This window comes from Rhagoletis pomonella, unplaced genomic scaffold (genome assembly GCF_013731165.1).
Source record: "Rhagoletis pomonella isolate Grant_MI unplaced genomic scaffold, Rhpom_1.0 Rhpom_scaffold_00003, whole genome shotgun sequence".
NCBI classification, from domain to species: Eukaryota; Metazoa; Arthropoda; class Insecta; order Diptera; family Tephritidae; genus Rhagoletis; species Rhagoletis pomonella.
The window spans coordinates 65352304-65374650 of NW_023458557.1; the positions used below are offsets into that span (position 1 = coordinate 65352304).

The window sequence follows — 22347 nt, forward strand, 5'->3', positions numbered from 1 at the left end:
CTGAAAGTATTCAACTCGGAATCCGCTGTTGGTAGCAGAGGAAGAGGAAGGCCCCCACTGAGATGGAAAGACCAGGGGGAGAACGACTTGGCTGCACTTAGCATTTCCAATTGGCGCCAGTTGACACAGAAAAGAAACGACTGGCGTGCTTTGTTGAACTCAGCTAAATTCGCTTAGGAGGTTACAACGCCGAACAAGAAGAAGAAGAAGAAACTAAATGAATAAATAAGCTATTAAATAAACTGTTAAACTGCATAAATATAATTTCCTTTCCTATAAAATCTGTGTGTTCTCTTACATGTATCATTTGCAACACTATTAGTCTGTTCCTTTGAACTTCGGAGTAGAACCTGTGGAACTGTTAAACTACAATTTTAGTCTCTAAAGTGAGAGTAAAAGGTGAACAGATGCACAAGTGCACGGGAACGCAAAAAGCACTAATTCCTGTAAAAACGTCATTCTGTTTGTTTACATGTCATTTGTACAGCATTGATTTGGCTGAAATATAACTAACTAAATATTAAAATCTATACATATTCAAATATTTCGTTGTTTACTTCCATATATTTAAAAATATAAGGTTCTTTGCTTACAGCGCATTCTGTTTTTGTTTGCACATGCAAATTAGCTGATCGTTTGACACTTTTCATGAACTTACAGGAAAAAAAACTCCGGACTAAATCCTGTAACTTCGGACTAGGACTAGAACAGTTGCCCAGTTACTCGCTCAAAAGTGTTCCCACTTACAGATTTGATATCAATAGGAATGACTTCCTGTAAGTTCTGACTAAATCCTGTATACTGGACTGCTATTGGAACAGACTATATACAAATATTTCAATGAGATTTCATTTCGTTTCGCTCCATTCACGTTTGAGAAAAAGTTGAGAACTGAACTTTTCTCAAATTGAATATAAAGGCAAATTTCATATTAAAAAGTGCCTTTTAGTTTGAGAACGCTACCAACGGTTATGTGAGATGCATTTGAGTATTAACCTTTGAGATTTGAGAAAAGGACTGATTCTCAAATGAATCTCAAATTGAGATTTAACAAAAATGTTTATTGGGGTGTGCCAGCAGCTTGTATGTAAGTGGCTTAGAGAAAGCTTCGGCATACGTACCTTTGAATTGACAAACTGTTGTATAAATTGATTGTCTGTTAACTTAAGTATATGATACATAACATGCCAAAGCAGCCAAAATGCAACGCGTAAGAATTTTTTAGCTCTGCGACTTAAACTACAACGGAGAAGATAAAATTAGTTTCATCATTAGTCGCCTTAAAATTAAATTTTTGCGGCATAGCTTTAGGCGCAGTATTTAAAAAATTGTCATGCGGTGAATCTTATCATAGGCTTGGGGAAAGTTGGCAGTTTCTATTATCAAACATTTCTCCAAAGAAATAAAACCTACCCGCTCCTCATGATTAAAATTTCATGTTGCTAAATTTTAGGCGTATCTATTATTCATTTAAGATTTTCAGCGATGGAAAATTAGCGAAGCGCTTATCAGAACCCCACTGCGGGTTTTTTTTGTTGTTGAACTTGTTTCTTGACTTATATAAAAAATATATTAGCCATTTAAGATAACAGCTATGTCTAATTCAGCTGGAGCTTAAATATAAAATTTAAGCTCCCTATGTGAACTGATATGTTAGGAACACGAAATAGAATATGTTTTATAGATATGGGACAGGCAAATTATTATACGCATTTTTAATTACATATTTTTAAAACTTAAAGTATATCGTACAATATGTACAATATATATATGTACAATTTTATAAGTATAAATTTAAATAAAATACTTTGGATTCAATCTAAATAATTGTTTCCGGACATAGTTAATTACATAAATACATCTCAAATGGAGTAAAAATGTGTTGCTTACATAGAACTAGAAATAAATATTTTTCTAATTAATTATGTGGCACAGTGTTTTCTATTAGTTTATTTTACACGCCTTAGCATAATAGCAGTTATCATATTTACAACTTTTACAATGCATGCTGTAGTCTGAGTTATATTTTTTTTTTATAGATTATTTTTCCGTTTTGATATGCTAGGCAGTATTATTCATACATATACATTGAAAATTGGAATATCAGAGGAAAAATTGCCGCCATATCTGCGAAATAAAGCAATAAAGTACATTTGTTTCGAAAAGTCCATTCGTTCCACGTGTTATTTTCTTTGGATTCTGAATGAATAAGCATTTTATAGTTCACAGACAGAAAAAAGTAAGTGTTTCAAAAATTTCAATCGTTCCACTTAAAGGATCTTGTAAACTTTAAGTAAAAATTAAATATTGCGTTGATAGCTAGGCAATATGCTATATATATCAATAATTGGAACACCAGAAAAGAAATTGATTCTACATACATATCGTTACCTTAATTCATAATAGGCCCTAACCAACACTTTTTTCGAAACTGCGTTTATCACAGAGTTTGATGCAATATATTAAAATATACCTTCAGTACCTCATATGTTTTTATACTGCTTTTGCTTCTCCTGTAAAATTTTAAATTTGTTGGTTAGGGCCTTTGTGAATCAACGTAACGATATGTGTGTTAGCGTAATAGAACCATAAAGTAAATTTGTTTCGAAAATTTCATTCGTTCCACGTGTTATTTTCTTTGGATTTTGAATTTCCGTAGTTCACAGTCAGAAAAAAGTAACTGTTTCGAAAATTCCAGTCGTTCCACTTAAAATATATTGCAAAATTTAAGTAAAAATTAAATATTGTGTTGATAGCTAAGCAATATTATTCTATGTATAATAATAATTGGAACACCAGAAAAGAAATTGTAGCTACATACATATCGTTCCCTTAATACATAAAGGCCCTACCAACACTTTTTTCGAAACTGCGTTTTTCACAGATTTTGCTAGGATATACTTAAAATTTTAAAGGTTTAGTATCAAAACCAACGGAGTGCCCCTTTTTAAAACACCCTACCTGTTTGTCATATGCTATTTGTAATGTTTTTTGCTTCTCCTGGAAATTATAAAATTTGTTGGTTAGAGCCTTTGTGAATTAGGGTAACGATATGTATGTTAGCGTAATAGAACAATAAAGTACATTTATTGCGAGAATTTTTTTCGTTCTACTTGCTGTTTACTTATTCTCTTTGCCTCTTAATTGACTAAACATTACACATTAAACAAAGACAGAAGAATTAAAAATCAACTGTTTCGAAATTTCTAATCGTCTCACAGAAAATACAAGACAAAATTTAAGTAAAAGTTACCTCTCCAATTTTTTAATATACTACTTAAAAATTTTTCTGTAAAGTTCTCTCAAATTAAAATAAAGTTTATTTGTTTCGAAAATCTCACTCGTTCCAGTAGTTCGATTCTGTAAATCCTCTCTACCAATTATTTCTCTCATAAACAGACAACAAAGCGTCGAATTCATATATGAATTCGCCTTGGTGAAAAATTGTTACAGAAATGAGCTACAGATTAATTTAACTTTTATTACAATTAAAGTTTAAATGTGAAAAGCAACTGTTCCGAACACTCAAATCATTCCACTAAAAAAATCTTTCAAAATGAAAGCAAAAGCAAAGTCCAGCAATTTTAAAGAAATTAAGCTTAAAATTCCTTTGTAACGAAAATACCATTCGGCTCACGTGACCTTAGGTTACATCGCGACAATCACTTAATCACTTAAAATTAAAAACCTTTTTTTTTTTTTGAGAATTGCAACAATTTCGCTATGGAGGCTTTGCGAAAATTTAGTAAAAATTATTTCATTCGTAATTCCCGCAGCGAGTCAAGAATGGAAAAGATTATAGTTTAGCGCACCTAATACTAAGTACTGGATTTTTAAGAACTCTCTTTCACTCAATTCAGAAAAAACATTGTTGGTAATTGCCACTGAAAGTTTGCGCTAATTACCCGTAAATATTTTACTCTCATCAATCTAATTTGCGCTTACTTCTACCACATTTTGTTAAGGACGTACAGTGAAAATACCACTCTTGAGATATTCAACTAATATACTCATAGCTTCATAGTTCACCAGATTTTACTACTACATTCTTTCACTTATATGTATCTGCCTTCGAGTGCATGCGGCTCTTTTAAATATTTATTACAGTTCTCATGCACTTTTCTTTTATTTCGCTTCACTTCTTTTTACTTTTTTCGCCGCACTCAACACCGTTTCACTCCACTCTTTCCCTCTCAATTATGTATTTATACAAGTACGAATACATACCACTTGACGGCACTCCACGCTACATCCATTTCTATCTTTACTTTATAGCGCTTGCTTGTCGCCTTTGTCTGTTCACTGCATAAATTGCCAGCTCAGACGCAGCTTTCGGGCACACGCTGTGTCATTAAGCAATCCTTGATGGCATTGATATTTATGTTGTCATCCAGATCCGTGGACGAATTGCACGACGTCGTTGCTGTCGAGGCCGCAGATGCTGATGCTGCACCGGTCATGCCCAGCCCTAAGCCGCTGGCACCACCACTACTGCTATTATTATTGCTGGCATTCAGTAGCAGTCCGATCCCACTCAGAGACGCCGACGTCTGTGAGGTGAGGAGCATCGATGGCACGACGCTGTGATGATGCCGTCCACCCGCATTCACGCCCGTTGTGCCGGCCAGCGTATTGTATGCCAGTGGATGTGGCAAAGGCAGCGGATGATGTTGCAACTGCTGCTGTTGTTGTTGTTGCTGGAGTTGCAGTATTGTGGCACGACCAACATTTTGATGCAGTCCACTATTGCTGCCGTTGGTGTTACAACTCTCATTACTGTTGATGAGACTGCTAAGTATATAGCCGCTGCCACTCCCCAAACCGGGTGGTAACGTCCCGCCACCACCGCCAGGGCCACCGTGCAATTGCTGCTGCAGGTGGGCGACTGATGTTGAGGCATTGTACAAGGAGGTGGGCGAACCGATTAGAGCCTCACTTAGGCCATTCGTTGAAGCTGTCGCCGTGACAGCCGTTGAAGCACCACTTACCGATGCCTTTGTGCTGCCTACGCTGCTATGATGGTGATGCAGTAAGCCACTGTCCACTGCACTAACTACGGTGCTACTGCTGCTGGCGGTTGGGTCTGTCGTCGAGCCCGATAGTAGTTGTGTACGTGCGCTGATTTGATTAGCAGCGACGAGCTGTATGACGTTGTCATACGCGGCTGAGGGAAGATGCTGCTGACAGGCCAGAAACATGTCGGACAAGCGCCGAGTTGAACAAGCAACACGACGACGGGATAGCAGATCAGATCATATCGGCCGGATGGAGTAAAACAGGTAGCCAGTAGGCAGTCGAGAGTTAAGAGCGAACAGCAAACGGTTAGTAGCGTACATTTGCAGAGGGAATGGTAAGTCGCAGAAGTGTTAGCATGTTAAATGTGCAAATAAGTCAGTGGACGTAGACAGGAAATTGTGTGATTGTAAGTAGGTCCGGATGCGCGTAAGTTCGTGTGTGTTTGTGTTATTTATACGAAAGCGGAAATGGGCATCCATCAGTAGTTGTGTTATTGTGTTGGCCAACAATGCAAATCGTAGCATAGGCAGGTTTTGCAGCATTGTAGATTGCCATTTAGACACCCAGACGGCATTCAGTTGGATAGTAGCGTAAAGGCAATGAAAAGAAAAAAGAAGAGAAGACAAATGGTTTAGTAAGCAAAGTGGAATAGAGCCACTTAAATTCAATCAAATCAACATAGAAGTGCAGGTAATTGTTTGTCTCTGCAACAGCGGGAGCAGGCGACAATCAACCAGCATTGATGTTGCTTGGCGGTGAAAGAAATGAAGAAATTTATTGCGCACTCGTTTTGATTTCATTAAACATGCCTTAGGACTGCAATCTTCCTACCTGTTTTCTAGTCGTACTGAATCTAAATAGTTAGGCATTAAGCTGGTTAGAAAAATTGGCCTATGCAAGAAGTTTAACAAAAGATAGCTTAAACTTCTTTGAGAGGAAGATTCCTGAATCTAAATGAAAATGACTTCAAATAAAATTTACGCACCCCTTTCTTCCCGTATTTTAGCACAAAAGACGTTAAAATACATACAATCTGAGGTATAAACAATATTCTGCTTTAGTATTGGTCCTTAAAAAACCAAGTTTTTTTCAGTTTCACCCCCGAAATTGGTAATACCACGGTCACAGATATCACATATAAATTTTAGTCCCAATTGGAGACGGTTAAGGTGTGCCGCACAGGCGGCAAAGTACAGATTCCTCTATAGAGACTCACAAAATTAAAACTAGGTTTTTCCATGTAATTCCCAAAATCGATACTACCGTAGTTGAGGATATCACATATAAATTTTGGTCCCGATTGGAGTCGATTAAAACGTCTTCAACATGACCGGGACATAGGCTACATAGGGACTAGCCTAGGGGCCCGTACCACAAGAAGTCCCGCGCTACATGAAAAATTAAACAAGTGAAAAATTATATACATATGTATTTACAATTTTTAAATTAACGTAAAAGGCACTGAAGGCGAGTCAATCAATGACACGTTGAGTTCGTTTTTTACACCTAAGCAAAATAAAATGCGTCCTTTCGTCGGCAGCAAGCAAACAGAGAATGCGTTTTACCGGCACAGCCATAGGGGTCAAGGTGACTCCACCTCCAGGCAGTTTCGACAGCCTTGATCTAAGTCATTGTATCTACATACAACTTTGGCGCTGATTTGGTGTTCGCCTCGCTCGTCAAAACAGTGAATTTGTCATCATTCAACTTCGCAATAAGAAACGTATTAAATTTTTTTTTATTATAAAAGTACATATATGATTTATATAAAGTATACAAAAACTTGTAATAAAGAAAATATTAAAAATGTTTCTGTGGTGCAAGTTACCACCATACTTAAACAAAAGCGATGGGTGGGGCGTTTTCTGACGCCTAACGCTAACGCTGAAGTGCCATACCTAAACAAAAGCGTCAACGCTACGTTAAATGCAGAAACAACAAAAAAATAAGCATAGGTTTATTTGTGTGGAACACGAGAATTACAGTTTCGCCGTTTTCTGCAGCCAACTTCACTTCCTAACGCCCTGTCAAAAACGGATTTTCCAACCGTTCAGCGTAGACGCCGTATGGGCATGAGAATTCTTTGACAGCCAGACAACGCCGAAGCTTTTGTTTAGGTATGGCGGTTAGATAATTTAAGTGCACTTAAAGTTTGGTACGGTACATGGCGCAATAAGCAGATGAATTATGCTCTGTCATTCAGCTATATTATACGAAATTTTAAGGCAAAATTTCAAATAAGATAGTGTCAAATTAATATAACAGGGAAATTCTGGCAACTTTCTTTCAACTCACCACAAGACAAAAGTCTTTCGTAAGACAATTGTCAATTCTTGAAATTAACTTGAAAGCTCTTTACTATCTTTCGAAAGACTAATTGCAAGATCGGCTAATGGGGAGGTCTTAGTGTTACGCTGTTCGCCTTTTAGTAATATTTTTATACCTTTCATGAGCATGAAATGGTATTATAACTTTGGTCCGATGTTTGTAAGTACCAGAATAAAAAGAGATAGACCCATTAAAATGTATACTTATATGATCAGAACGTCGAGCTGAGTTGATTTAGCCATGTCCGTCTGTCCGTCTGTTTGTATGCAATCTAGTCTCTCAGTTTTCGAGATATCCGTATCAAATTTGGTAGGTGGGTGTATTTTTATAATGTATTAATCATTTGTCGGAACCGGAATAATCGGACCACTATAATATATAGCTCCCATACAACTGATTGTTCAGATATGAGATTTTTCGTTATAACTTCTCCATTTACGTAGCTAGGACCATGAAATTTCGCGCCGTTTTCACTCATTATCAACAGAAGACTTACAGTGAAAATAACAAAGATCGGGTCACTATAACCTGCAGCCCCCATACAACTGATTGTTCAGATATGAGGTCTTTTATCATAACTCCTCCATTTATGCAGCTAGGAACATGAAATTTCGCACCATTTTCCCTCATTATTAACAGTGAACATAACAAGGATCGGCAGACTATAACATATTTGTATCTTCCATACATCTGATTGTTCAGATATGGGATTTTACTGTAAAACTCCTTTATTTGAACAGCTAAAACCGATAAATTTCGTAAGATATTTTATAAATAATAATACAAAGTCTACTGAGAAAATCGTCAAAATCTATGCTGTATAAGCTTTATCTCCTATACCACTGATTTTTCAGATACCAGTTTTTGCGATATATCTCCTTTATGTAGGAAACTAAACCCAATAAATTGTGTTACCGGTTTACATACCGATCACATAGCAGTGAAAATCACTTAGATTGGTGTCATATAAAGTATATCTTCCATACCTCGGATTGTTTAGATGCGATTTTTTATATAAGTATGTAACTCCTCTATTGATGTATGCAGATGTATTCAAAAGCAGTAATCTGTCAATCGGACCAAAGTTATAATACCATTTCATCTGAACAATCAGTTGTATGGGAGCTATATGTTATAGTGGTCAGATTCTTCCGGTTCCGACAAATGATTAATACATTATAAAAATACACCCACCTACCAAATTTGATCCGGATATCTCGAAAACTGAGAGACTAGATTGCATACAAACAGACAGACAGACGGACAGACGGACTGACGGACATGGCTAAATCAACTCAGCTCGACGTTCTGATCATATAAGTATACATTTTTATGGGTCTATCTCTTTTTGTTCTGGTACTTACAAACATCGGACCAAAGTTATAATACCATTTCATGCTCATGAAAGGTATAAATTTATATGTTTTATTTTTAAAATAACAATAGCTAATACTATGTCTCCATTGTGAGATTTAATGAAGATTTAGCCCTCTGACGAGATTTGACGTTAAATCTTTTGAGATTTATCATATAAAATTAAATCTCGAAAGGCAGTAGATTTAAGTTAAATCTTCGTTAAATCTTCAATAATATTGATCAATAAGTACAATTTGTTGGATGTGGCAACAACAAATTCACATGCCATAAGTCAAATGACATTTGTGTTTTCAATATACAGTTGAGGACATTGAAATCTAGCCTATCATAAAAACATGAATTTTCGTATTTTTAGGGATTTTTATATTTTTTTGTTAGTTTGGGAGGAAAATTAGTAATACATATTTACATAACTTTGGTTGTAATAAATTAAGAAAATATTATTGTAAAAACTAAAAATTTAGAAGAAATGTTTTATAGTAATATCATGCAGAGTCTTATCCGCTTTCTATAAGTCATTTACGCGCTGCGACAAAAAAATTATAAATTTCGGTAATGGTTCTGCTTCGATAACATTGCACCGAACATCCTCTAGAACTCAGTTCGTATTCATGATATGCCAAAGGCCCACGATTGGATTTTCGGTTCCTTCCTATGAATAAGAGAGTTCTACAAAAATTTTTCTTTCCGCAGATGTTTTTTTCCGTTTTGATAATTTTTCTTAAATTCGGGAAAATGATTCGGAATATGGTACCATTCTTTACACTTTCCAAACTATATATTATACATACATATTTACCACAAATAAGAAGCCAATAATATTCAGAATTCATATAATGAAATTCCGCTTGGTACCTTCCTTTTACCTGTCTGTATATCAATGTCCGCAACTGTATTTGTAAAATCATACATAAGCAAACGTCAAATATTTAAAAATGTGAACGTCAAACATATCTTGTAATGGTAATGGAGACGGTTGTGATTTAGCAACTGGATTTATTAAATCTTAATGGATAAATCTCTCAATGGAGACATAGTATTATAAATAAGAGGAAATCTATATTAATAAAAATGTTGTGTTCGTATGTCACGGTCGTCAAAACTCGAGAACGGCTGAACCGATTTGAATAATTTTTTTTTTATTGTTCGGTATAATACCAGAACCAATGATATCGCAAAAAATTGGAGGGTTGCCACCTATTTGAAAATTTTCAAACCCAATTGTATTGATAAAATAAATAAATTATTACAATATGGGTATCAAATTAAAGAGTTTTAAGAAAGATAACTGCTGGAGATATTTTTGACGAGGGTTGCCACCTATTTGAAAATTTTAACTCAGACAAATTGATAAAATAAATGAATTATTGCCATATGGGTGTAAAACTAAAGAGTTTTAAGAAGGCGTACAGCCGAAAATATGTTTGAAGAGTGTTGCCACCTGTTTAAAAATTTAACTAAAGTACATCGATAAAATAAATGAAATATTACATTATGGGTATCAAATAAAAGAGGTTTAAGAAAGATATCTGTTGGAAATATTTTGGAGAAGGGTTGCCACCAATTTTTAATTTTAACTCAGTTTTATTGATAAAGTAAATTAAATATTACCACGTGGATATCAAACTAAAGAATTTTAAGAAGGCTTACAGTCGAAAATATTTTAACTGAGGGTTGCCACCTGATAAAAATAAAAAGCGCAATTTTATTGATAAACTAAATGATATATTACAATATAGATATTAAATTCAAGAGGTTCAAGAAAGATAGCTGCTGGAAATATTTTTGAGTAAAGTTGCCACATCTTTGAAAATTTAAACTGTTATTTTGATAAAATAAATGAAATACGGTAATTTGGATATCAAACTTTAGATTTTTAAGAAGGCTTACAGCCGAAAATATGCCTGAGGTGGGTTGCCACCTGTTTGAAAATTTAACTCAATATAATTGAAATAGGTATCAAATTAAAGAGGTTGAGAAAAGAAAACTTTAGGAAATACTTTTGTGCAGGATTGCCACCTATTTGAAAATTTTAACTCAGTTATATTGATTAAACAAATGAAATATTGCAATGTGAGTAGCGAACTAAAGAGTTTTTAAAAGTCCTACAGTAGAAAGTTTCTTTGAAGAGGGTTGCCACCTGTTTAAAAATTTATCTCAATTAAATTAGTAAAATAAATGAAATGTTATAATATCGGTACCAAACTAAAGGCATTTAAAAATCTTGATTTATAAATCTTTATTTATATATATAAAAATGTTGTGTTCCTTTGTCACGGTCATCGAAACTCGAGAACCGTTGAACTGATTTGAATAATTTTTTTTTGTATTGTTCGGTATCATAGCAGGATCATTTATATTACAAAAATAAATATATGAAGTATTTCAATATTAAGGTTTACGGCCGAAAATATATTTGAGGAGGGTTGCCATCTGTTTGAAAATTTAACTAAATTTACATAATTGATAAAATAAATGACTTATTAAAATATAGGTATTAAATTAAGGAAGTTTAAGATAGATGACTGTTGGAAATATATTTGAGGAGAGTTGCCACCTTTTTGAAAATTTTAACTAGAAAGCTTAGTATGTTGCACCAATGTATTTTCAATATAAAGCGATAAAATAAATAAACCAACGAAAAATTAGTCCCTTGTCAAATATGTTTGATTTATTATCATTTTTTTATGGATATGTACAAATGTAGAGCGGGTACGGACGATGTGTGGTGGCTGACGGCCGTTCCTGGTTGAATACGGGAAAATAAGTACCCGCGCTCTTTTCAATAGAATTGAGTTCAACCTCAAAGCAGTAAAACTGTTTGGAGGGGAAGTTAAAAATTAGTTAATTTGGAGGAAAATTTATGACAGTTCTAATAAATACATGTGTACATTAGAGTGGTCCAAAAAAATAAAGTCGGAGTTTTAATGCCGGCACACCCTAGGATTGATCCATATCGAAAAAAATATACCCCTAGTTTTTTATTTTGAAATCAAAAATTATTTAGGGAGTGCTCAACGCGTTCAAAGTTTTCCATGTATTTTATATGGAGAAAAAACAATTTTTTGTAGAAATGGTATAAAACTCTTAAAAATCAATATTTTTCAATCGGAAAACTGTAGTTTTCTTCGGGAGACTTCCAGTATTAATATCCAATTGTTTATTTAACCATTTTTTGTGATTAAAGATTTTTCCATTGCATTTTCTAGGGGTTTTGGAGCACCTATAAAATATAGTTACTATGAAAAAATGGTTAAAGAGACAATTGCGTATTATTACTGGGAATCTCCTGAAGATAAGAAAAGTTTTCCGATCGAAAACTTTTGATTTTCAAGAATTCTACACCATTTCTACGAAAAGATGTTTTTTCTCCATATAAAATACATGGAAAACTTTGAGCGCTTTGAGCACTACCTAAATTATTTTTTATTTCAAAATAAAAAATATGGGTATATTTTTTTCGGTATATAACAATCCTAGGGGGTGGCGGCAATAAAAATCTGACCTTATTTTTTTACATACATTTTTGGACCACGCATACATCTACACTAAGTATGCGTACATATGTACCTATATTATTAAGCATTAGGGTGGACCGTTTTGGATTGATTAAATAAATGAAATATTACAATGTGGGTATCAAACTAAAGAGTTTTAAGAAGACTTACAATCGAAAATATGTTTGAGGAACAATATGGGAGCCAAACGAAAGGTATTTGAAAAATCTTGATTTGGAGATATTTTTTATTGGGTTATCATCTATCTAAAAGTAAAGACTGAAAATATTGAAATTAAATGAAATATTACATAACTGGTTCCAAACGAAAAGTATTTGGGAAAGCTTTACTAAGGAATTTTTTTAAATCTTTCCACTTATCCAAAATCCGAACATTGTAAATAAATATAGAATTTACAACATCTTATCAAACGAAGTGATCATATTATCAACGAAGAGCAATCCGACGAATTTATAACCTTCTCCTTTTTTTTGAAGTCGGCTGAAAACTACTGAAAAAAATAACAAAATGATAAAAGAGTACCGAAAACAAAAAACTATCGCATGAAAGCTGTTTAAAAAATACTTAATGAAAACATAAAATTGTTGACACCATTCCCTAGCATTATAAATCAGTCAACTTTTAATCGTAAGCAATTTCGTTTGGGGTCGCCAAGGCCTACTACGTATATTGCGAGTAAAGAAATTTTGAATAACATGAGATAATATTGTTATGATTATGATTATCATTACTATTGTGAACTCCTATTCCCAATCAAGGATTCCCAAATTAAAGCGAAAGCAGAAGAGCATTTACGATCTCATGATGCAAATGTTAATATAATAAGAGCTGCAGAACTGAACCATGTAGGAACATTTTTTTACAAGGGCGTGTAGTTTCTGGAGTGTGCCGATGACATCGACATCAACGGTAACAAAAATAGCGAAGTCTCTTCTGCCTTTTCCAAGCTGGATAAGGAAGCAAAGCGAATGCGCCTGGTGGTAAACGAGGACAAGACGAAGTATCTCTAGTCACCGCGTTCGCGCCTTGGAACCCACGTCACTATTGACAGTTACAATTTCAGGAAAGTGGAGAATTTCATTTACTAGGGAACCAGCACTATCACCGATAAAAATATCAGCATGGAAAACCCACGCAGAATTACTCTTGCCAACAGGTGCTGCTTTGGACTGAGTAGGCAATTGGGGAGTAAAGTCCTTTCTCGACGTACAAAAACCGCACTCTATAAGTCACTCATCATGCCCGAGCTGTTATATGCCGCAGAAGCTTAGACAATGACAATGATCTTACGGAAGATATACAGGCTTCTACGCATGGGCGACGATCTTACCGTAGACGCTGGAACGATGAGTTGTATGAGCTTTACAACTAAATTTACATAGTGCAGCGAATGAATATAGAGCGGCTCCGCTGGCTTAGACATGTCGTTCAATAGGAACCGAAGTTGCAGGTGCAAAAGAATTCAACTCGCAAGCCGATGGTGGTAGCAGACGAATAGGAAGCACCCATGGCAATTGAGAGACCAAGTTGGCACAGAGAGAAATGACTGGCGTTCTTTGTGGAGCTCGGCCAAAATGGCTTAGGCGGTTACAAAGCCAAAGTAGAAGAAGAATATGCAAATGATAAATGACGGAGTTGGGGGACCATTTTCTTGGATGCGCCAGGAGGAACTAGCAAATTATTCTTTATCAGATGGATTCTGGCAACGGTTCGATCAAAAAATTACATTACCTTAGCTATCGCTTCGTCTGGAATTGCTGCGACATTATTACCAGGTGGAAACATTGCCAATTCAGCTCTTTAGCTGCCATTGAACATATAAATCATCGAAACTCCCACATGCAATATTTCCAGAGCATCCGGTATGAAAAAAGTTTACCAAAAAATTAAATTCATTGTTTGGGATGAGTGCACCATGGCACATAAAAATTCGTTTTAGGCTTTTGATCCATTGTTGCGGGATTTGCGTGGAAACGTTCAACCATTCGGGATATTGCTCGCAGGAGATTTTACGAAAACATTGTCTGTAGTTGCCTGAAATAGTCAACATTGCGACAAGACGAACATACATACACTGCAGCTGAAGTATTCGCGCGACAATAACTGGACATTGGGAACGCAAAGCTGCCAGTCAATGAGAGATTAAGACGAATTTTTTGGCCTGATAATTTTTATAAATTAGTAACATCGAAAGGAGAACTGATCGAAAGAATGTTTCTTTATTAAGAAAATTAATTTTAGGAATCACGATTGGCTCAGTGAACGGGCAATTCTTGCTGCGAAGAATAAGGAGGTCTATCAACTAAATAATAGTGGTATTGATAACAGTCGTTGCTTGACCTGATCAGCTCTTTTACTAGACTGCCAGACCACTTGCTCACTGTGGTGAATACCACTAATGTTATTCAATCCAGCATTTAACGTGAGGAAATAGCATATACGTCGATAAACACCGTTGTGGAAAAAGACCATCCAACGAAATTTTTGAACTCGATTAATCTTCCAAGGAGACCTCACATACTGAAATTAAAAATAGGTTTGACAGTTATCATGTTGCGGAATATTAATCAGCGGAAACTCTGCAACGGAATGCGACTCGCAGTTAAGAAATTGATGAAGAAAGTAGTGTAAGAAAATATTTTAACGTAGCCTTTCAAAGGTGAAGAATTCCCATGATTCCATTTAATGATGATGATTCAATTTAAAAGATTTGAATTCCCAATTCGATTGACATTCGGAATCACAATCAATAATGCTCCAGGTCGAACTTTGGAAAAGTATGGTTTAGATTTAGATGCGGATTGCTTCTCAGATGTTGCGTGTTCCTGTGTCGGCAAACCAGATATCCTTGATATCTATGCAGGGAATGGAAAAATAACAAATATTGTGTGCACACGAGTACTTATTACATAACCAAACACATATGAAACGTATGCTTTGTTTCGTTAATAATTTATCGTCCATATAACAAAAATATGCCACAGCAAAGCGTGGCAGGGTACAGCTAGTTAAATAATAAAAAATAAAATAAAATATGTAAAATGAAAAGAACGCAAAAATAAATTAAAGTATTTACAAAAATGAGATGACATTACAAAAGTATATATGTTACCGGCCAAACCCGATCTTAGGGCAAACTAGTTTTGCCTAGGCTAAACTAGATTAGTGGCCACAGTATTTTTGCGTAGAACAGCTTTCCGCGTTGCTGCCTTTGGCCGCGCTTTAAAATAACCCTCATCAGTCCAACTACAGCTACGCAGTCCACAATATTGCTGCGTCCAACTTGTTTCCACGTGGGACGGATGAATCGGATCTAGGTAGTAATAGTTTACCCTAGGAAAAACAGGTTTGTCCTAAGATCGGGTTTGAGCGGTAACATATATATTTTTTCTTTAAAAAAATAAAATCTTAAAATTTAACTAGAAAAAGAAAAAGATTAAATCAAAAAAGAATATTAACAAAAGGAATTATTTTTATTTTTAAAAGAAAATCTAAAAATTAAAATCAAATTATTTTAAAAAAGAAAAGCAGATTAAACTAAAAAAGAAGCGATAAATAAATAATTTTCTAAAAACCAAACCCTTGAGTACTAACCATATCTTACGCACGTTAATCTTAAAATTAAAGGAAAATTAATTTAAAAAAGAAAAACAGATAAAATTAAAAGAGAAGCGATAAATAAATAATTTTCTAAAAACCAAACCCTTGAGTACTAACCGTATTTTACGCACGTTAGTACTAATGATCGACGATTCGACGTAGTCTTGTTAAAACCCTGTTGTTTGAAAAAAAAAGTAAACTAAATGTCATACCTATTATGAAACTTATAAATTTGATATATTAACTTAATGATAAAATTACTTTCAGGTCCATAAAACTTAAAAATATTGTTTATTTAATTAGAATAAAAAACTTTGCATACACTGCGAAAAATTATCTGTGTCAATATTTTTTTCGGCACTATACGTATGTGAAAAATTAAAAAAAGTTTTTTTTTCATTCTATACCCATCCTACTATGCAAACCAAAATAGTATAAACTGGTTTAAAATTTACAAAGCATGTATTTTTAGATTTTATAAAAAAACCGAATCGTAATGTTTACCTGTAAGGTAGGGTTATGTTCACAATTAATAAAACTAAAATCTGGAGTATGTCCGTGGCCGCCGATTGTCGTATGTAGTACTCCCAGGCAGGCCCACACCACGGAAAGACCCTATGGGGCCATATATGCTAAATCCGGCACTGGTCTTCATAGGATAATCTGAACATTTAAGGACCGGCTTAATATACACACATAAATCGTAGTGAACTCGATTTTGTAATAAAAATACAAAACTTTAGTAATTTATATGTAGATGTTACACATTTCGTGCAAGAAAAGCAAAAAAATACCTAATTACTTAATATGCAACTCTAGTTATGATTAATCCGGAACCATTTTCTAAACCGTTAGACGAAATCACCAAAGTGCCAAATAAATCCTGAAAATCTTTGAGGGGACCGCAAATCGCATAACGGACGGATATTTTGCACTATGATACATTTTTTGCGCTACAGGAGATAGTGTCCATCGAGAGAAAGAAGTATAGTAAAACTTGACTTGCGTAACTCAGCGTGTTGTCGAGTCGCTGCCATGCGGAAATGAAGAATCAAACAAAACGTAAACGTTAGTAGTCACCCGTAATGGTCAAATTTCGAGAGGATTTAGCTGCAAGTGATCAAACTTTTTGTTTGCTAGATATGCATTGGCGAAAATATAATTAGCAAAGAGACATTTTAGCATTCCTTGGCTATCTTTCTTCCGATTGTTTAATGTTAACTGTTATGTTGTTTTTTACACAAGTGTAGCTCGTTATGTAAAAATTTCAAACTTAGTACAAAACTGGCAAAATTCGATAAAGTTTCATTAACAATTTGCGCTTTTTATTACATTTCTTAGAAACATTTTAAGTAAGCAGATATATCTGTGGTCATAAGCAATAAGTCGGCTAAGTCGAAAAACCTGAATTCGAAACAAAATGCTTTTAAGATTTGGATTGTAATGTTAATCTTATGGGGAAACCGAAATATTTTCATCTATAACTCTTAAAATAGCTTAACTAACGAGATAGGAGTTTCACATACACATAGAATAGTAGTTTGCAGAAAACGATAGCATATATAACTCAATGCTTTCTTAAGTCGACTTAGGGGTTATTGCTTATGACCACAGATACAATCATCTAAATTTTAGTATAACAAAATGCTGATTTTAAGTAGCTAGGCCTTGCTGCTGATTTTTGGCATTTTTTTTTGTGGGAGGTGTTGCTCAATTTCTCAATACAAAAAAATTTTCGAACATAGATTGTATGGAAGCTGTGCAATTTACCAAAATTTTACTATTTAATTCGGTAAAGTGCAAAGTGTGAAACATGTTAAGAATTGCGATTAATTTGGTTGCGGCGCCAGTGCTACTGCTCCATATATTTTTTTGGCAATAAATTGGAAAAAATATGGATTTGACTTACATAAACATTCCTCTATAATACTACATTATTAGGTACTTACATATTTGGAATACAGTAGTAGGAAATATGATTTTTTACACCAAGAGACCATAGACGGTGCTCTAAATGAATGTCAATACCAAAACTGGTTCCAGAAATTCCACCCAGATAAGGAAGGCAAGACGCGGGTAAATGACAAATAATTATTAAATGGAACATCAAGTCAAACTAACAATACACCATACGGCAGTTTGCAAAAACGTGTAAATTTCATCAAAGAAGCGCTCACTTCAAACTCAGCAAGGAGACAACTCGACAATTGGGTGTTATCAAAGCAGGTACTTTGACGGCGCTTATAGTCATCTGCAATATGCAGTTTAAACGTGAAAAAGCGTTATCCAGAAACGCGCGGAGTTTGTCAATCGTAACAGAGTTACGCTCCTTCAGAACAACGCGGGACGACAATCATCACTGATGACGCGTCAAAGTATATGTTGCCACACCTAGCACACTCGTCTGACTTTACACCATTAGGTTCTGAACACATTGAAAACGCCGAAGCCCTTAAAGCACACTCTTTCGTTAAACTACGGCAGTGTTTTATCGATTTGGAGCTATGTTCCTAATATCATTCTTAAATATTTTCGAAGTTTTACTCGATTTGTCGTGGGTGCAGGCGGCAAAAAAAGTTAATTTTCTATGGAAGCAATAACTGACTACAAATCTTTAAACAAACGGTGTTTTAAGTTTTCATTAATTTTATGAAACCCCCTTTCGCTTTTTAGATTAAACCTATTACTTCACTATGTACAATGTACTACGCGCATACATTATTATACGAATGCATGTATGTATGTACTTTTGGACTTTCTCTAATTTTATTATTCATCAATAAATAGTATAACGAGTTTTTTTAGATTAAAATAAATTCTACGAGCGATTTTTTGTCTATTTTATTTTGTTTTTTAAGTTATTTCGAGTTCTTTGTCGTTTGTGCGGCACTAGTCTAACTTTGTGGAATTTTCTTGTTAATCCATTGAATTCCATCTACTTTTGTTGGAAGTATACTTGTACACGTGTACAAATGTACAAAGTATCCATCCCCACAGGAAAAACAAAGATTGTGTACGCCTGGACCATATCAAGGAAGTGATAGTTGTTTTGATTAGTTCGTTCGTTTCATACTGCAGAAATTTAAAAAAAAATTAGTTTGATCTTTGCCTTAGCCTTGTGTTTGCTTTTGTTTTGTATATTTAGCTTTAGCTTTATCTTTACTTTTGTCTTCAACTTTGTTCTCCTCCTCTGCGGCGTTAAACCGTCAACAGCAACCATTCCCTTTCTGCCGTTCAGAGCTCGTAGCTCAGACCTTTTCTGGGGATGAACTAAATGACAAACGAGTAAAGATGGAACCCCCTAAGGCCTTGCCAGGAACTCTTGCTTGATTATCAGCTGTTAGTACTGCAACAACGGCTTTCATGAGCTTTACAGTACGGCACTGTATTACTAAACACTGGTACTCGGCAAATATTTCTTGGCACAACTCCTATGCTGATACTTTTAAGAAATATACTGATATACCTGGAGATACCGCAGTTTGAGGAAATAGAAGAGATCTCAAAAATTGGACCATTAGCTCTCGTCAAAGGCCCTGACATACAAGAGGATATCTACGAAAGGCTGTTTGGGAAGCGAAGTTCACCTTGGGCCACTAGAGACCAAATAGCTTAAATGCCGATAACCAGCCACACTAACCTGGCCTATGGTCAGGAATATTGAAGAACATTACAAAAGAATGCCATAAACTAAATAACGCAAGATACATCTTAAATTGATATCCTGTAAGTTGGGGAAAATCTTTTCAGATATTAAACTTGCCTTTTTTATTTAATTACATACCTAATATTTCCCTACATGGTCAAGTATAAAAAATTGCAACTGTGTGTATGATGAGCTTTTTTATATATACATATAAACCTTTTTTTTTTATTTGATTTTTTTAATTTCTTACTCACTTTGGAATTTGGTGACCACTTTGTGGCTGCTATTGGCGTGAAGTGAAGCTCTGAGCTGCCAGCGTTGCCACTTCCGCCACCACTGCCGTTGCCATTTCCTCCGTTGCTGGCACTACCACCACCGCCACAAACGCTGTTACTATTGCCAGCGGTGACTGTTTGATGTCAATTTATTGACATTTGTTCATTTATTTGTTGGTTGTTATTGGAGCAAGATGGTCAGTTTGGCGGCCGGTCAATTTTGTTTCGGCGGTAGCCAGTTGGTTGGGTAGTTTGAAGAGTAGCGTGCCAGTTGGTTTGCGGGTTGTTTGTCATTTCAAATATTTGGTTGAGTGTCAAATATTGCAATTTATTTGTCGTTGTTTTTTTTGGCAATGCAATTTATTAAACGTTGATGAAATGAAATAAAGTGAGAATAAAAGGGAAAATAAAAGCAAAATATTCTTTGATGAAAAATGTGATTTCAAGGAAAATGTTGCGAAGAATTTTTAGTCAAAATTTATTAACAGAAATTCCACTATTTTATGAAAAACAATGTAGAAATTAAATTGAGGTTCCTAACAAAGAGTATACATATAATATGTACCGTCCCGTACACCTTCGAATCTAAAGTAATTTTTCAAGACAATTTCGATTTTTTTTTTCTTTAGCCGAACGTAGGAGTCGCGTTTTAACATTTTTCGTCATATCTTCGGCATTTACAGTCGGATTTTAAAGTATCGATTTTCTTGCCAGGAGGAGGCATTATTTTTTATTGAAGATTTCATAGACAGCAAGTACCCCATTATAGTACATACCCGCCAGATCTCAGTTCTTATAATCCTACCGTACCACCATAATGTCAATCCCGGCCGGAAATTCTCTAGACAAAGCACTGATAGTTAGATTTTCTCCGTTGTACGTTGGTAGCGCCCGGACAGCTTCTGTCATGCGAAAGCCTTAAAATTGTAACCCTGGCGAGCGCTGGATAGTTGTCCTGAAACAAGTTTTCCTTCTTTGAGTCTGGACTGGCTGCAGAATAACAGTTTCCTTTTGAGGTAGTTATATTTGGTGTTGGCAAGATTTCTTTAACAGAGATACTTTTTAGCAGTACCTAGACTGACTTTATTTTACATAATCCTACCTGGAGTTGCCAGTCCTGTTGGTGGCAAGTTTTTTCTTAGAATAGGTTTCTTCATATTGCCATGACACGCTCTGGCCAGTGACAGCCATATAGTAATAAACTGTCACAGCACGAAGTATTTTCTTCGAAGCTAAACTTTCAGTACCAGTGGTTAAACTGGCTGTAGCATACAAGAAGTCATCAGAGACTTATTTCTGCAGCTGGAGAGATTTTCTTGAAAAAAGTGGCTAAAGAAGATAATTACTTCTAGGTTTGGGACGATTTTGTAATCATAGGTTCTATTTTACATACCTCTAAAGTCTGTATTGACAATAGTTTCTTTAATATGGCCAAGACAAACTTTGGCAAGCGGCACTTGATGTTTCTTTTATCATTTCTCTCTTGTCACGGACTCCATGGAGGCGAGAAAAACTAATTTTCGTACCGGAAACACGATAGAACATTTTTAATGCGAAAATAATCCCAATTCAGGACTGCACTGAAACTCAGATTTAGATTTACAAGAAAGGGCATGTCCAGAGCACTGCCTTCGTGGCTAGCTAAAATTTCAGGATAGACTTTGAAATGTAGGAAATTGCATATGGGTGTTTCCAGCGGAAGGTCCACCACGACAAAAAAAATAAAAGTTTTATATCTAACGTATTTACGAGCCGATTTGTCTGCTTTTTAAAATATATACTGGCTATGTAAGAAGAATAATGTTTGCATAAATTGGTCTTCCTAGGTGGTGCCAAGGTCGAGATATTTCGAAAAACCGTATTTATGGTCCGATTTGGTTCGAATTTTGCGCATGTGGTTGAAACATAATAAATCATAGATTTCTAATAAATTGACCCTGAATTGGCGCTGAAGTCAAAATATAAAGTATATTCTACATAAAATACATGTTTTATTTGCGTTGAAAATTCATTTAAAAGCAATATTAACAAAAATATAACGATGGAAATTTATGTCACGTGACGCCACGTCACGTCACGTTTCACACTTGGGGTTGTAAAAGAGAATTGAAACAATTTGCATTAATTCAAAAAACTCTAAAAAACAACTAGAATTGCTCCAAATCATATCAAAATAAGTTTCATCAAAATAGCCATCCACAATTCGCAGAGTTTTGCGATTTTGTAAGAAAAGAAAAAATCAACTTCCATTTTTTGTCACGTAACGAACCTCTCTTTAAATTCTTATATTTCAGGACCAAGCAGTTCGATTGATTTAATTTTTCGGTTAAATATAGAACTAATTACGTGCTATACAATGGCCCAAAAAAGTTAAAGAAAACAAATGGTATTCCTTTTTTGTATCACATTGAAATCGTACGACTGTCACGTGCGCCACCATGGGAATGCCCATATAAGGAATTTCTTCATTAGACGGAAGCTCTTTAGAATCACTGGACAGTGGCTGCTGGGAGCGAGCGTTATCTTTGTGTCTAGTGCCTCAATAGTTTTTCTTGTCGGCACTAGACAGAAGACAGCAAATCTGACC

The 22347-nt window shown here is 35.0% G+C and overlaps 1 protein-coding gene across 5 annotated transcripts in view; it reads right to left on the reverse strand.

Annotated features, from left to right (window-relative positions):
- Positions 1 to 623: 623 nt before the first annotated feature.
- LOC118735355 (neural cell adhesion molecule 1-A) overlaps positions 624 to 22347 on the reverse strand; it is a 233164-nt gene continuing 211440 nt past the window's right edge. For all 5 annotated transcript variants that reach the window (XM_036465061.1, XM_036465064.1, XM_036465063.1 and 2 more), the window contains exons 19-20: positions 19740 to 19894; positions 624 to 5177 (exon numbers count right to left, since the gene is read on the reverse strand). In XM_036465061.1, coding sequence (XP_036320954.1) covers positions 4320 to 5177; positions 19740 to 19894 — 1013 coding nt within the window. In that variant the 3' untranslated portion in view covers positions 624 to 4319. The remainder of the gene's footprint in view (positions 5178 to 19739; positions 19895 to 22347) is intronic.